General features: G+C 45.8%; 1 protein-coding gene and 1 pseudogene across 2 annotated transcripts; both read right to left on the bottom strand.

Moving 5' to 3' along the window:
- Nucleotides 1-1,365: 1,365 nt before the first annotated feature.
- Nucleotides 1,366-11,035, bottom strand: LOC137790042 (PDZ domain-containing protein 7-like). Of its 2 annotated transcripts, none has more exons than XM_068583996.1 (18): nucleotides 10,969-11,035; nucleotides 10,383-10,486; nucleotides 10,010-10,268; nucleotides 9,056-9,193; nucleotides 8,795-8,969; nucleotides 8,542-8,718; nucleotides 7,902-8,049; nucleotides 6,783-6,843; nucleotides 6,497-6,674; nucleotides 6,156-6,397; nucleotides 5,900-6,064; nucleotides 4,964-5,079; nucleotides 4,784-4,875; nucleotides 4,288-4,379; nucleotides 4,113-4,184; nucleotides 2,970-3,581; nucleotides 2,565-2,665; nucleotides 1,366-2,144 (listed from the first exon to the last, which is right to left on the bottom strand). In XM_068583996.1, the coding sequence occupies exons 3-18, from the start codon at nucleotides 10,173-10,175 to the stop codon at nucleotides 1,989-1,991; spliced, it is 2,691 nt and encodes an 896-aa protein (XP_068440097.1). In that variant the 5' UTR covers nucleotides 10,176-10,268; nucleotides 10,383-10,486; nucleotides 10,969-11,035; the 3' UTR covers nucleotides 1,366-1,988. The 2 variants fall into 2 exon arrangements, with proteins under 2 accessions (XP_068440097.1, XP_068440095.1); XM_068583994.1 differs by having other exon boundaries at nucleotides 10,383-10,480; nucleotides 10,969-11,029.
- Nucleotides 11,036-11,529: 494 nt separating this feature from the next.
- Nucleotides 11,530-13,766, bottom strand: LOC137789757 (peroxiredoxin-like 2A; annotated as a pseudogene).
- Between the last annotated feature and the right edge of the window lie 231 nt (nucleotides 13,767-13,997).

Genomic DNA, 13,997 nt, shown 5'->3' with positions numbered 1-13,997 from the left:
CTCAAAGTACTGCAGCTCACTGAGGAGCAAACTACTGAGAGGCTGTGATGTCGTGGTTTCAGACTCAAACCGCAGCGGCTTTAATGTCATTATTCACAGCCGTGTGCTTTCCGTGCAGGGACACGTTAAAATGTCTCCTGTGGAAAAAAAGTCAGTTTATTATTTATTTCTATTTGCTCAATTAAGAAAGCAGCTGCATGTTGTTGAATCTAATTGAAAACATTGATTTCCGCCTCCTGAAGAACTCAACGCCAAACTGCTGCCTTCCTTTTATTTTTTGTCTTTTCATAGCGTTCGGTTTGGAAGTCGCTCTTCATGAACTTTTAAGTCTTTAATGTGGAAACATGGACGCTCCGAAGAAGAAGCGTTGGATCGCTCGGAGCCGTTTCCACTCCCTAAAACCACTGAAACGTTGCTTTACCCGACTCGTTATCGAGGGTAAATGCTAATAAATAAGCAACTAAGAGTTAAAACCACATTACATGGGAGCCAAACGTGTACATGCAATGTGTGGATTCATAGTTCTTTACTTTTAATTTCCTGTACCGACATTTTCGCAGAGTTCTCTAGTCTTTCGTGAACGTTTTTATTAATTCCAGCACACACAAAATAAGCATTTTTTTTACTGTAGACTATATGTTTTTGTTTTTTTTCCCCTTTTTGGGTCTTTAAACGCCGTAAATGAACCTCTGTGATGATCAGTGTTGTGAGTCCTCAGGAGGCGAGAGTCACAGTTATGATGTATAAAACCCGATAACATTTATATTGACTCATGGTACATTAAGTCCTTTAGATCGCCCATAACTACCGTTTTAAATACTATTAGTCATAGTAATACTTACAGAGAGCCCAAAGTATGACGCTTCATAATCAGTGTGCGAATACTTGAATTCAGTGTTTGTCTATAAGAGGTTGATTACTGAGGTTTTGGTGTAAAGTGACCATGAAACTTGTGTTTTTTCCACCAAACGTTACAGCAAAAGATCCATTTCACGTTTATTTAACTTCCCTTTACGACAGAACCGAGAGAAAATAAACGTTTTGTTCCTCCGTCGTCCTCTGTAAATAATGTCTTCTTCTTCCTGGAGGTGTGTGTCCATCTCAAGACAATAAATAAATAAATAAATAAAACATAGCCACTGTGAATAGACCAAAGCAATGTCGCACATTATATTTTGCTCCTACAGATCCGACGCCTGTATATTAACGTGTGTGTGGATGTTTGTTCTGGTTCTTCAGTATAATTTTATAATCCACAATATTTGTATGAAGACATTAAATGTATATTTTCATGCTGTACATCTGTTGAACAAACCTGTTTTTAATAAAAAAAACAAAAAAGACATTTAAAAGATGTGTGATACAGTCAGATTTGTTCAGAATGGAGATAAACTCCCTTATTATTACAACAAATTATATAAACTACAGTTGTAATTCTCTTTAATGACAACGTGGATTCATTATTATCTCTTTTCCTTTGAGTAAAAGTTTGAAGGTTTGGATGCAGAAATGTTCCTGAACGTCTCACGTCGCCCTCTGCAGGTCAAAATGTAAACTTCATGGAGTCAACGGGGCGTTTTAAAAGGCACTCTGGTTACGGTTTATCTTCCTGCATATTTAAAAATCCAGAAACAAACACTGCTGCACTACTTTCTGAGAGGGTTGGATGCATGAAATGTTCAGCAGGCATCGATTGGTTGTGATAAAGTGACATTTTAAGGCATCAGAAGCACCATTTCGTCATGATTTCTGGCTTTCTGGACACATTGAATCGACTGTAAATGTCCGTTGTTGCTCACGTGTTTACTTTGGAGTATCTCCATGAGGATATTCTTGTATTCTATGATCCTCAAGTCCTTAGTTGCTCAACCACAGTCCATGTAATTATCCCCAACTTTAACATGAATGGCAAAAATGGCATGCCTGACCCTCAGATCAGATCACGCTGCTCAATCACAAGGCATTTGTCCAAAGTCCCGACGAGAGTCTCAGTCTCCCTTCAGGATGTGTTTGGGGACTTTGATCACGAACAGCATGGGGTCTTTGGCCTTGTGGCTGAAGGCTTTGCGGATGACGTCGACGGCGTGCGGATGGGTGACGCCCTGCAGCGAGACGCCGTCCACGGACACCAACTCGAATCCGGCCTGAAGACGCAGAGAGAGAGAGAAGAAATGCAGTGGATACAGGTTTTTACCACTTTTCTGGTTCCACGTTTCGTTAAGATAATAAACGATTAGAATCCATATCAAGATGTAAAATGTAAGGAATTATATACTGCTGGAAAGTACTGCAGAAATGTGAGGCCTTTATACATAATAATGTAAAATGAAGTATGCCAAAAATACCAGGAGGACGTATTTTAGCTTTATGCTTTTCTGGATGTTCTGACCCACAATCCTTTGCACAGCAGATATTTGTGCAAGAGGGTCAAAGTTCAAGGGGGGCATGTTATGAGGAAGTATTAAGTATCATCCATGCATGCTGCATACTTCTTGAGAGCAGCTATAATATGTACAAATAGTGAAAATAAAAAGTATTTTAGTGAACTGTGCAGACTCCGTCACCTTGAGCACCTCACAGGTGGAGGCGGCTCCTCCAGGGAAGATCTTCTCGATCTTCACCACCGGCTGGACCTTCGACTCCATGCCACCAGAGATACTGATGCCTGAAACACCCAAAAGAGAGCGAGTGGGACTCAGTGATGTATATTCTGGTTATCGCTCTGTAAAGAGGCGCAGAGAAGATATAAAGTGCAGCTGGTATTTTTGCAGATTTCATACGGCAACGTTTGTATGTTTCATACATAAACATTAAGACGAAAGAGCCAAGATGGTTGACAAATACCACTTTTTTCTATAAAAAAAAGTTGGATAATGGAGGCAGAAATATCTTAAAACCCAGACACATGTCTGAGAACTGATAACTTGTCCACATTTATAACCTTCTGACCTCGTAGCCGTCATATTTACCCAGTGACTGTTTGGTCTTGGAGATGCTGACGGTTTTGAGCTCGTACTCCGGCTCCGGCTCGGCGCCGTGGAGTCCGTTCTGAGCCCGGTGGCCGTTGGTCCGGTCCGGACTCGTCCCGAACACCTGGGCCAGCGAGGGCCGAGTCCTGCGGGCGGCGCCCTGCAGCGTGAACACGCCGTCTTTGCTCCGGTCGCCGCTTCTCTCCCTCCCGCCGCCGGCGCCGGTGGTGCCGTGGCCGTTCCTGAACGGCGACCTCCCCCGCTCCGGGGTGGCGTCCGAGGCGGAGTGCAGCGACACCTCGTCGAAGTGGACGGAGCGGATGGTGCCGATGTTGGTCCGGAGGGGGAGAGGCCGGGAGTCTCGGCCGTGGGCCAGCAGCCAGTTGGGGGTGGCGGCGGCGCCGGAAGGAGGGCGGAGGTCCCCGGACGCCGCGTCGTATCCGTCCACGGGGATGTCCAGCAGCGGGGTGAAGGACCTGGACGGGTGGTGGTGGGGGGGCCGATCCCTGGATCCTCGCGGCCCGGACACACTGAGCTTCTCCAGCTCGTCCAGCAGGTGGCCCTCCTTCTCCACCGCCTCGGCGTTGTGGAGCTCAAAGCCGCCCATGAAGTCTGGAGGGACAACAGGTTGTTTTATCATATCATATGTGCACTTTTACTCTCAGGCCGCTGTTCAACACGGGACGTATGGACACATGAAGAAGTTATGCACGACAGAAAAGATTTGAGGTGCAATATTCAACGACTGATACGAAAATCTGAAAACGTGTGACAACAGATAGATGTATATAACTTTAAAATACTCAATCTAATCAAATTATTGAACAAAATATGAGATATTAAGTCAAACTTACACTTAATATCTCGTAATTCGGATTCACCGGCTCACAATTTTGACAATTTTGCTACTAGTTTAGTCTCTAATTTTGCCTGTAAATGCCTTTTTTTTTTGCAGATCTAGACTTCCATATAGATTCACAGACATTAAAACACCTTTTATAAAACAGCAAAGTCAAAGGTTTTGTCCTGATGTGTCTCACAAGACACATTTCAGAAAAAATATCAGATAATTAAGTGAAATCAAAAGATCCAAAGACAAGTTTTTTAGAAAACAACACTAAAATCCCAACATGAAGTACTGACCCGGGATGGGAGTGATGAGGCGCCGCTTGGGAGCTCGACCGGATGTGGGCGAGCGAAGAGGAGGAGTTTGGACTACAACACAGAGGAAGAGGAGGAGAAGAAGAAGAAGAAGAAGAAGTGTAACTTGCACTGTGATCAGAGCGATTCTGACGAACCCGGCATGCGTCACACGCACTTGAGCGATACTTGAGGATGTCGTAGGCCTCGACTTCGACCGGCGTCACCAGGTTGTTGAATGCGCTCAGATCAGGAGGAGGAAGCAGCATCCTGAGGAAAAACAATGAACAAGGTGCCGAGGTGTCATCGTTGTGTTGCTTTACAAAAGACTGGAGACTTAATTAAGTGTGAAACATCTGGATTTAACAGGATTATCCTGATAAGTTTGAGTTGATCCACTAATGAAGAATAACTGGATATGCATGTTCTTTCTGATGCTCTATGAAGGTCATTTAGACGGTTTCATAACATGAAAGTCCCTCACAGTAACAAAGAAAATCATGTAAATGAGTATTTTTGGACATATTTGAGCAGCGATATCAGGTTGATGATATTCATAATCATCCTGTGGTTTAACCAGTTTAAAAGGATTTACCTTCATATTAAAAATCACTGATTCAGAATCTGTATCAAAGAAGATTTTGGTGTACATATCCAGTAATCATCCCTCTTACCGGACTTCCCTCAGCAGCAGCAGCTTCTCCGGCCGGTCCAGCACGGCCAGCAGGTGGCGTATCAAGTTCTCCACCGACCGCTCCGCCACGTACTGTCGAGGAGAATCCACCACAGTTTATTTAAATCACGCGGCTGGCAACGACTTGACGTGAAGACGCCGGTGCGTAGAAGCTTCTCACCCTTCGGCACGTCTTCATCACGGCCGCCACCTCCTCCTCCGTCAGCAGCCGGCGGGCCATGTCCTCCACCGCGCCGAGCATCTCCGAGTTTGGCGTCGCGCTGACGGATCGTCCCCCTTGAGAAACGTCACAGGGTCCAGTTCAGAAAGGGAGTCAACGACAGATCGGCTCCACGCTGAAGTCGTCACTCGCTTCATGTGAAGTTTATGAAACTTTTTCAGCGCGGAGCAAAAGTGTAATCTCACATTTTGAGGATTTTAAAATCTGCCGCCGAGCGACGAGGATCTGCTTTCTGAAAGTTGAAGATCTTCTATAATTTAAATATAAGAAACGACGACCGACAAGTGTGACCTGTGTATCAAAGCCTGATCAACTGTGTACTCACCAGACAGAGAATAAAACAGGGATGCTCATTGTCGTCCCTTGGAATAATTTGATGTATGTAGTCTATTTTGTATTTTTTTGTATTAGAAACATATTAAACATAATATATGAAGCATATCTACAGATTTTAGAAGTTACACATTAGAAAATAATCTATAAACTATTATATTTGAGTATAAATGTAGCTTTTTGTAAAGAAAAAGAGAAAAAAAACACCCCAAAAAGTTAATTTCATCATAATTTTTTTGTTTTTCACAAATCTCGTATTAAGAATCAATGAACTCGAGCGCAAAATATGTATTAATCCACAACTGAAAATAGTCCCCAACAAAAGCACTATTTTCTCCTGTTGGAGTAATGTTGGATTAAAAAACTACAACGTCAGTGAAAAGGTTTCGGTGCCGACGAGGAGGCGGTCGGTTTCGGTCGTTTTGTGTTCTTCTTTACTTTCCTAGCATCAAGTGTGAAGTTCACACTCCTTCGTGGGGAGGAGAGGAGACCTGCTGCAACTTCCAAAAGAAATAAAAAAACATTTCACAGACGGGAATAAACCTTTGCCGGCCTTGTGCGTGGACGGGGACTTGGAGCGCCCCCTGGTGGTGTCCCTCTTGCGTCCTCCCTTGAACAGCGAGTTGACGAAGGTCTTGGAGCGCTGCAGCGTGCTCTTCGCCTCCGGCTGCTTCTCTTTCTGCTTCTTCTCCTTCTTCTGCTTGACCTCTACGGGGGAACAGGGGGGCAGTCAGTCGGCCATTTTGCACGATTCGCCCCTTCGCGCCGCTCGCTCTGGACGCCGCTCGCTCACACTCACCTGCCACGGTGACTTGGCTCTGGGACCTGCTGATCGGGCGGCTCGGGCGGCTGAGAGCCAGCAGCACGGCCGTCTTGGGGGACTCTCGCCTCCCGCCGCCACCGCCATCCTCCTCTTCCTCGCCGCGGATCACCGTGTCTCTGAGCAGAGTGGTGCGTCCCAGGCTGCGCGTGGTGTCCGCCCCCGTCCTGCGAGCGGGAAGCTCCGTCTGCATGGCGGTCTCGGTCCTCTCCGACTCCGACCTGGACAAATGAACGGGGAAGTCGTTACGCGTCGTTAAAGCGTTTCTTTTTAAAAAAATCTCTGCGTACGAAGAAGAAGACCACGACGACCCCCCCGACCTCTGGTCCTCGGTGGAGATGCAGACGTCCACCATGTCCGACCCGAACGGCATGCTGGGAGGGAACATGACCTGCGACAGGCCGCTCAGAGAGCTGACCGGCGTGCCGGACGACAGGGAGGAGGCAGAGGAGTTGGACTCGGAGCCCTGGGAGGAAGATTTCTCAGTACCGTTGGCGACTGAGGGGAAAAGGAAAAGAGAGAGAGCGAGATCAGTCAAACGCATCCAAGCGGACGGAGCTTGGCGCAGACCGGTTAGCTTTCAGGAGCATGGAAACAGATACATACGCTTATTGAGCCACCTGTACTCCGCCACCATCTCTTTATAAGCAGGGTATCGGCCCGCTTCCTGTGGAGATATGGCCACAGATATGCAAATGAGACACAGCAGAGACCTTGAAACTTTTATGGGATCTCCATATTTGATAAAAGCGAAACCGTAGAGCCGCACAGGAGAGAAGAAACACACCATCTTCTTCACTCTCTCGTAACCTTTTGGTAGTCGGGATGCTTTTTAACTCTTCAGGAGGGTGGGAGGGAGCGAGGGATCCCGCAAAACAAAAAACTAAACACGGCCCCGAGCTTTGATCAGCACCTGATCCCCGGCCGCCTGGTGAATAATGCACACGGCCCGGCGGCTATTTCTTCGCAGCGAGAAACCCAAGCTCCAAGCAGTAAAGCGAGCGAGGGAACAGCGCGGCCGCTCGCCAGCTGTCGGGACGCCACGGCACAGTAACCGTTGCTGTGTGTGCGTGTGTGTGTGCATGTGTGTGTGTGTGTGTGGTTGGTGTTTACGAAGCGAATGAAAGATGAAAAGGTTGGAAGGTTCAAAAGCAACAGAACCGACACGCTTTCTAATAAAGAGTCCTTGTGGTTAACACTGACAGCAAACATGCAGCGGAGACGTCTTCACTCCTTTAAAGCTCCAGCGTTACCCATCAGGACTTTAAGTCAGATAGACATTACATGTTATGTTAGTTCCTATCATATTGGATGCATTGTACCGTTACAGTTTATGTTTATAGTTAGATTTTTGTGCTTAAATAAAATAAGTTTATTTTTATCTTATTCCTGGTGAAACGTGAAACACAAATAACGTTTCATTTATTCAATGATAACTTGACCTTCAATAAAACAATTATTAAAAGACCGAAATATTCTCTTGGGAGCATAAAGAGCCCTGGACGCTGAAACGTGTTCATTTTAAACTCAAGCTCAAGATTTCTTCCACTTCTTCTATTTATATACACTCGTGTCTGAAGAGCGAGAAAGACGCGTTTTCTCTTAAAATCAATGCATGAAATCGTCATGTATCGACATGTTTTGAACCATTGGCTCTGGTGTTAAAGCAATAAAAACCAGTACAACCTTCAGACTCTATAGTTCTTCTTCTCCTGCCGCTCTCACCTTGATGGTCAGCATGATGTGGGTGTGGCTCTTCAGCACCTCCACGGCGCTGCTGTGGCTGACGTCCTCGAAGCTCACGCCGTTGGCCGCCAGGATCTGGTCCCCCATCTTGATCCCGTTCAGCTCAGCCAGACCGCCCGGATCCAGTCTGAAACCAGCAGGCAAGACGGGTGGGGGGAGTAAAAACGCTGCTCTCACACCTGTAGCTCAGCTCCGCGTGGTCATGCACGGTTTGACGGATTTGCAGATTGTTCTCCTGCAGCGTCAGGACGCACAAATCAAAACCAAAGAGTCTAAAACGATCGGACAGATGATCTCAACCATTTATGTGTCACACAGGCCGCTGCACGTTGAGCCAGCCGGATAATTGTCTTGAGTCATGCCACATGTGTGTAATTCCATCCTTTGGTCAGGAATTGTATCGCAACGTGAGATTATACAGCGTCAGTGCTTTGACCAGGTAGAGGGCAGTGAATGGGTTGTACAGTGAGGATGCAAGGCTTATTACTCTCGGATGTTTGACAATTTTAATCTATTTATCGAGTAAAAAACCTGTGCAAACAAACCGGTTTAAGATCATTTAAGGATTAAATGTTCTGAGACATGTCGCTGTTTTTTTTCCCACGGCGGAGGAACTTACTTGGAGACGTAGATGCCCAGACCGAACTCCTTCCCTCCCCGGATGTTGAAGCCCAGGCAGTAGTCGTCGGAGGTGGTGTAAAGGTGGACGATCCTTTGGAGGGCGCTTCCCGAGCTGGCATCCGACGGCGTCTGCCCGCTCTCCTCCACCACCATGCGCCGGTGGATCAAATCCACCCTGGAAGATTTCCCCACAGTCGGTCAGAATCTCGCTTAAAACGAAGCTAAATATATATTTTAGCAGTCCTCGTCACCAGGTGGTCTTCTCCTTGGAGTAGCGGATGCCGGGCACCTTGCCGACGCGCCTCACCACCATCCTCAGCCTGTTGTTGCCCGTCAGCACCTTCACTGCGCTGCTCATCGTGATGCTCTCCAGGCTGACGCCGTTCACCTCCACCAGCTTGTCGCCTACGAGCAGGCCGGCCTCCTCTGCGACCACACACACACACACAGACAGGAGTGTGAAGTCACACACGGAGCCACAGGCCGCGTTAGCGTCGAGCTAGCTGCTTTACCTGCCGTGCTGTGGTCCTCCACCTTGCTGACGAAGATGCTGAGGCCGTGCTCGGAGCCGCCGCGCACGCTGAAGCCCAGCTTGCCGTCCACGTTCTTGTCCACCGTGATGGTGTGCAGGTCCTCGCTGTCGTCGCCACCTGAGCGGGAACGACACACGGACACACGTCAACGCGACAATAATCTCATAGTTATGAATATTATGATCAATTTATGTCGATAAATCTCCCTACATGTTACACACTGGTCCTTTAAGTTCTCCCACGAATGTTGAAATGAATAAATATATTAATATATATGAAATATTTTAACCACAACAGTATTGCTGGAAAGCATTTAACATTAAACTACAAAGTTTTATGTCAAAATGTGCTTTTCAACATTCAATTAATTACCTTTATTCATAGCATTTGTATAAGGCAGATTTCTGTGTTTATGAACCTTTAAATTAATTGGAATAATAATTGTATTTTCTATTTTTAATGTATTTTGTATCTCTGTTCATATTTCTTGTTTTTTAATACAACAATACAATTTTAAATATTGTTTTCTCAGGATTCTGAGTCTCACTTCATGTTCATTAAGTATTGACATTGTTATTATATTTTTAAACATTGTAAATAACAATCTGAGAAGAAAACTTTGCTTTTCAACGCTGACCTCGTGCCGAAGTTTAATGTCAGTGGTGCCTCATTGTACAGAGAGCTGAGATTGTTCTGCAATTTTAGATGTAACATACGGGCATATATCACATATTCAAGTGCCCTGGTGAATTTAAGAAATGATGGAAAATCGAGAAAATGAACCTCAGGGTCCAGAGGGTTAACACCTCAAGGGATCAGGCCAGTGTGCTGCAGGTCTCAACTTATGCACCAGACTGATCCAGTATTTTGGCTCAACACACATACACACACACACACACACACGCACACCAGCCAGCGTGCCACCTCCTTTACCATCCACGGGGTAGTTGATAAGGATGACCCGGCCCATGGGCGAGGAGGATCGGATTCCACGCCGCCGCTGCTGCTCCTTCTTCCGCAGGAGGTTGCGCGTCGCCGTGTGTGACCCTCGGGCCCCCGGGGGCTTCTCCCTGCGGGACGGGTCTGACGAGTGAGCCATGGGGGCCGGCGGCGGGGTCCCGTTTCACAGGCGTCCCACCTCCTCCTGCTCCTCCTCCCCAGACGGGGGCTCAGCTCCGGGCGGAGGAGGAACCTACAGCAGGAGGGCAAGAGGATCCTCAGCACATTCACGACTAAATTAAGGTCCAATCTTGCAAATGATTGTCCCATCTTGCGTTTTTTTGTTGTTTTTTTTACTCCAACCCACCAATGCAGGTTGCTCTGTGACATGCCGGCTGACTCTTTGGCTCCCTGGAGTCACACGTTGGTCCGTTCCTGCCCATGTTGCATGTTCTCTTCACCTGTCTGAGTCTCACAGAAAACACAAAACACTTTGCATTAAGACATTCAATCCGTATCCAGTCGCTTGCGTGGAGTCTGTGCATTTGTAAGGCATTTGTTTGTTTGTTTTTTCGCAGGTGAGGTTAGAAATAGGAGTTAATAGGTTTATTTAGCTCAGACCTGACCCAGTTAAGAGCCGGGATGTCACGTGGTGCTGCTGCTGTCATGGTAACCCGTCACTAAACTTAACCCGGGGTGACATGGGTGTCATCACAGGAGTGAGGGTGTCATCCTCAGGAGTCTCAGGGTGCTTCAGCACCCCGGACAGCGACTTAAACAATTTTTTTTTTAAATGCGTGCGTCACACTCACAAAAGCACGTATATTTATAAAGACCAGGATGGATTTTATTCTTTATTTTTATCTATTTTTATTCTGCTCTACGGTGTGCGATACATGCAGGAACAAACGTAGACTTATATCGCCCAAAATACAAGAAAACTAAATACTTACCGAACATTTTAACTTGCAAGCGGAGAGAGATCAAAAGCTTCTCGAGTTTTCTGCTAAAAAAATAAAATAAAACTACCGGGCAACACGACACCGGAAGCGCTTTGACAGGCGAAAACTAAAGAAAAGTTCCTCGTTTCCCTTAAATCATCCCATATTCTGGAGGTGAAGCAAACTAAACTCCGCTGGTTGGCCGACCTGAGAGTCCATGTTGTGTCAAAAATGATCCATCGCACCTGGTGGGACACTTCTGTGACCGGCAGCACAAGCCCCGCCCCCTTGCTGTGTCTATTGGCTGCGTTGGAGGTTAATTGGAGGCATTTGATTGGACGACTGATCTGCCGATCGACTGACAGCGTGTGTGTACTTTTCACACACAGGAAAAAGTGATTGACGATCCAATTTGAGTTTAATTCTCATTTTTCTGTTCAGTTTTGGTCCCATGAATAAATACTAAACGTGAAAGAAAATTCACCCCCAAATTGACTTGATGATTTTTATCTCAGGATTCCCAACAACATCTGACTCAAATTCTTCCAAGCAGAATAAATAAAAAAAACTGTCGAGCACCAAGTGTTTTATTGGTCAAAGGGTTCAAGACAACATAACAACATCACAGAGTAATACGGGGAACTGAGTGTTAGATATCAGGTCTGCTTCCTCTCTTGGAGTTTAAAGACAGACCATCATTAACACACTCAGAACCTGTTACTACACAGCAAAGTCCCAGAATGCATCATGGTTTCAAACTTTCTGTTTTACTGATATGTTCTCATCCTTCAGGGACAATAAAAAGCATTATTTTCTCACTAGAGGCATGAGTTCTTGTGATATTCTTCTGGCAGCTCGGATGACATCTTCAGTGTTGACTTTATCTCCAAATTCAATCTCCCTGTGCTCCAAGAGAATTCCCTGTGAGTGGATTTAAAAAAAAAGTGTATTATGCATTTAATCATTCAACTTTTGGGACAAAGTTTGACCGTATGGGAGATTTTTACCTGCTGTTCTCGGCCGATGACGAAGACCCCGCCGAGGACAAATCCTTCCCCTAGAACGTTCCCCATGAAGCCCTTCTTAAAGGCCCGCAGGCCGTTCATCCACACCCCGACGCGCAGGAACGCAAGGAGACCCATCCTCCGCTCGCGGGGCCCATAAAAGCTCTTCTGTGAACGCGAGCAGACAAACGAGAAGCCTTGAATCATTCATGCAGAACTAAATCGATTATGTCGCAGATCCTGAATGACTCGGAGGATAAAGCACCGATTCATTAAGAGGGGAAACAAATACACAAGTCGACCTTTGCATCCAAGAAGATCTCGCCTTTGAAGTACGACTGGAAGCTCTGGACCTCGGTGCCGATGTCCTCCTTCACCACAGCGTACAGAGGGACCCCGAGCTCTTCCAACTGGGGCTTCAGAGAGGACAGCTCTGCAGCCTCCTGCAGTAAACATCAACAACGCTGTATATGTGACACAAAGATACAGAAACACCAGAACTACTTCTATATGACAAGATGTTTTTATAATTTAGGATACTTTAAAGTTGACATTTCTTAAGGATTGTATTGCCAATGTTGTTTGGTCTCTTCTGCTGCATCATGTGCCTTTTATAAATAGATCCAGTGTGTTCATTTTGTTGTGTAACTTGGTGGTGGAGCTGCTTCCCTCTCTGGGGCGTAATACAAGTTACATTCTGTGTGATAGTCACAAATATGTTGCACAAATGCAAGTCGAAAGGGGAGGTTTTAAAAGCGCCTAAACCCACTGGATGCTGGCTCCGTCATTAACCAACTTATGCATGCAGTATTTAGGGTTCATGACTTTAAACTAACAATGAGGATTCAAAGCACACAGTAAACCTTAAATGACACAAATAAATGAGACAATAGTTTGATTAAAAGAATAAACATGCATATAGATGCCTGTATGTATGCCTGCTTATATTTTGAGCCTCTTCTTTTTAAAAGCATACTCATTATTTCAAAGTCGGCATAGAACAAACGTCATGAACACATGAATATAACACATTTACAGGACTTTTACACAACTTCTGGATTTTTTTTCAATGACTTTTGCAGGCCTTGAAATCACCATTTTAAAATGGTCATTTGTGAGAGGATGGATGGATTTAGTGTAAATGTTGGTGTACTACTCCTTTATCGTGAAGCAAATGCATAAAGACATTTCGTGCTGATAGGAGGACACTAAACATACTGACATGACATTACCTCTCTGCACAGAAATCATCCAGGTCTCCTCACTGCCATGATGACAGCTCCAGACCTCTCCCACAGAGACCTCGCTTTCACGGTCCATTTTTCTGAGCAAAGAAATGAGCCCAAAGGGTAAACTTTTTTTTTTTATTTTATTTTTTAGAATAAATGCATTCCAACTGAAAAAGTCCTTTCACACTATTTGTGAAATAGCAACCTGTCGTATCACGTCTTTAGTGGATGGGAACAAATTTACCTGCTGTCAAAGTTGTCAGCTCAGCCTCCTCCAGACGTGTGAGCGTTGCCTTCAGCGGGGCAGTCAGAAACATGTCGGTGAAGAAGTTCATCACGGCGGTGACCAGGCCGCCGACTGCAGCCACGGCGCCGGATATCACCTCCGTCTCCATGTCTGTCCTGAGCCCACTCAATGCATCACGGACTTAAGGCGTATATTTAAAAAAAATCCCCCCCGAGTTGCTCCAAAACCCAGCCCACAGGGTGTTGCACACGAGATATCGATCTGACGACGTGATTGAACGCAGCTGCGTCCGGTAAGTGACGTCGTCGTTGGGTCTGCGGTGGTGAAGGCAACTGCAGACACCGAAACAAATAAACACAATACAAAACGGCCATTGTGCGCCAGCGGTTGTTGGCCCGCCCCCTTTCGGGGTCAAAGGTCACTGGAGGAAATGTGCACCGTCACATGGCTGCACTGTGGAAAGCTTACACAATAACATGAAAATCATAGTGTTGCAATCTCCATTATAATCTTGTATTAAAAAACACTTTTTGCAAATAAATGCATTCTGATTTAATCAAA

The sequence above is a fragment of the Clinocottus analis genome, unplaced genomic scaffold (assembly GCF_023055335.1).
Source record: "Clinocottus analis isolate CAN_PGR_092001 unplaced genomic scaffold, fCliAna1.0.p SCAF_19, whole genome shotgun sequence".
Classification (NCBI taxonomy): Eukaryota; Metazoa; Chordata; class Actinopteri; order Perciformes; family Cottidae; genus Clinocottus; species Clinocottus analis.
The sequence above is the reverse complement of the archived record's forward strand: the minus strand, read 5'-3'. Positions and strand labels throughout refer to the sequence as shown.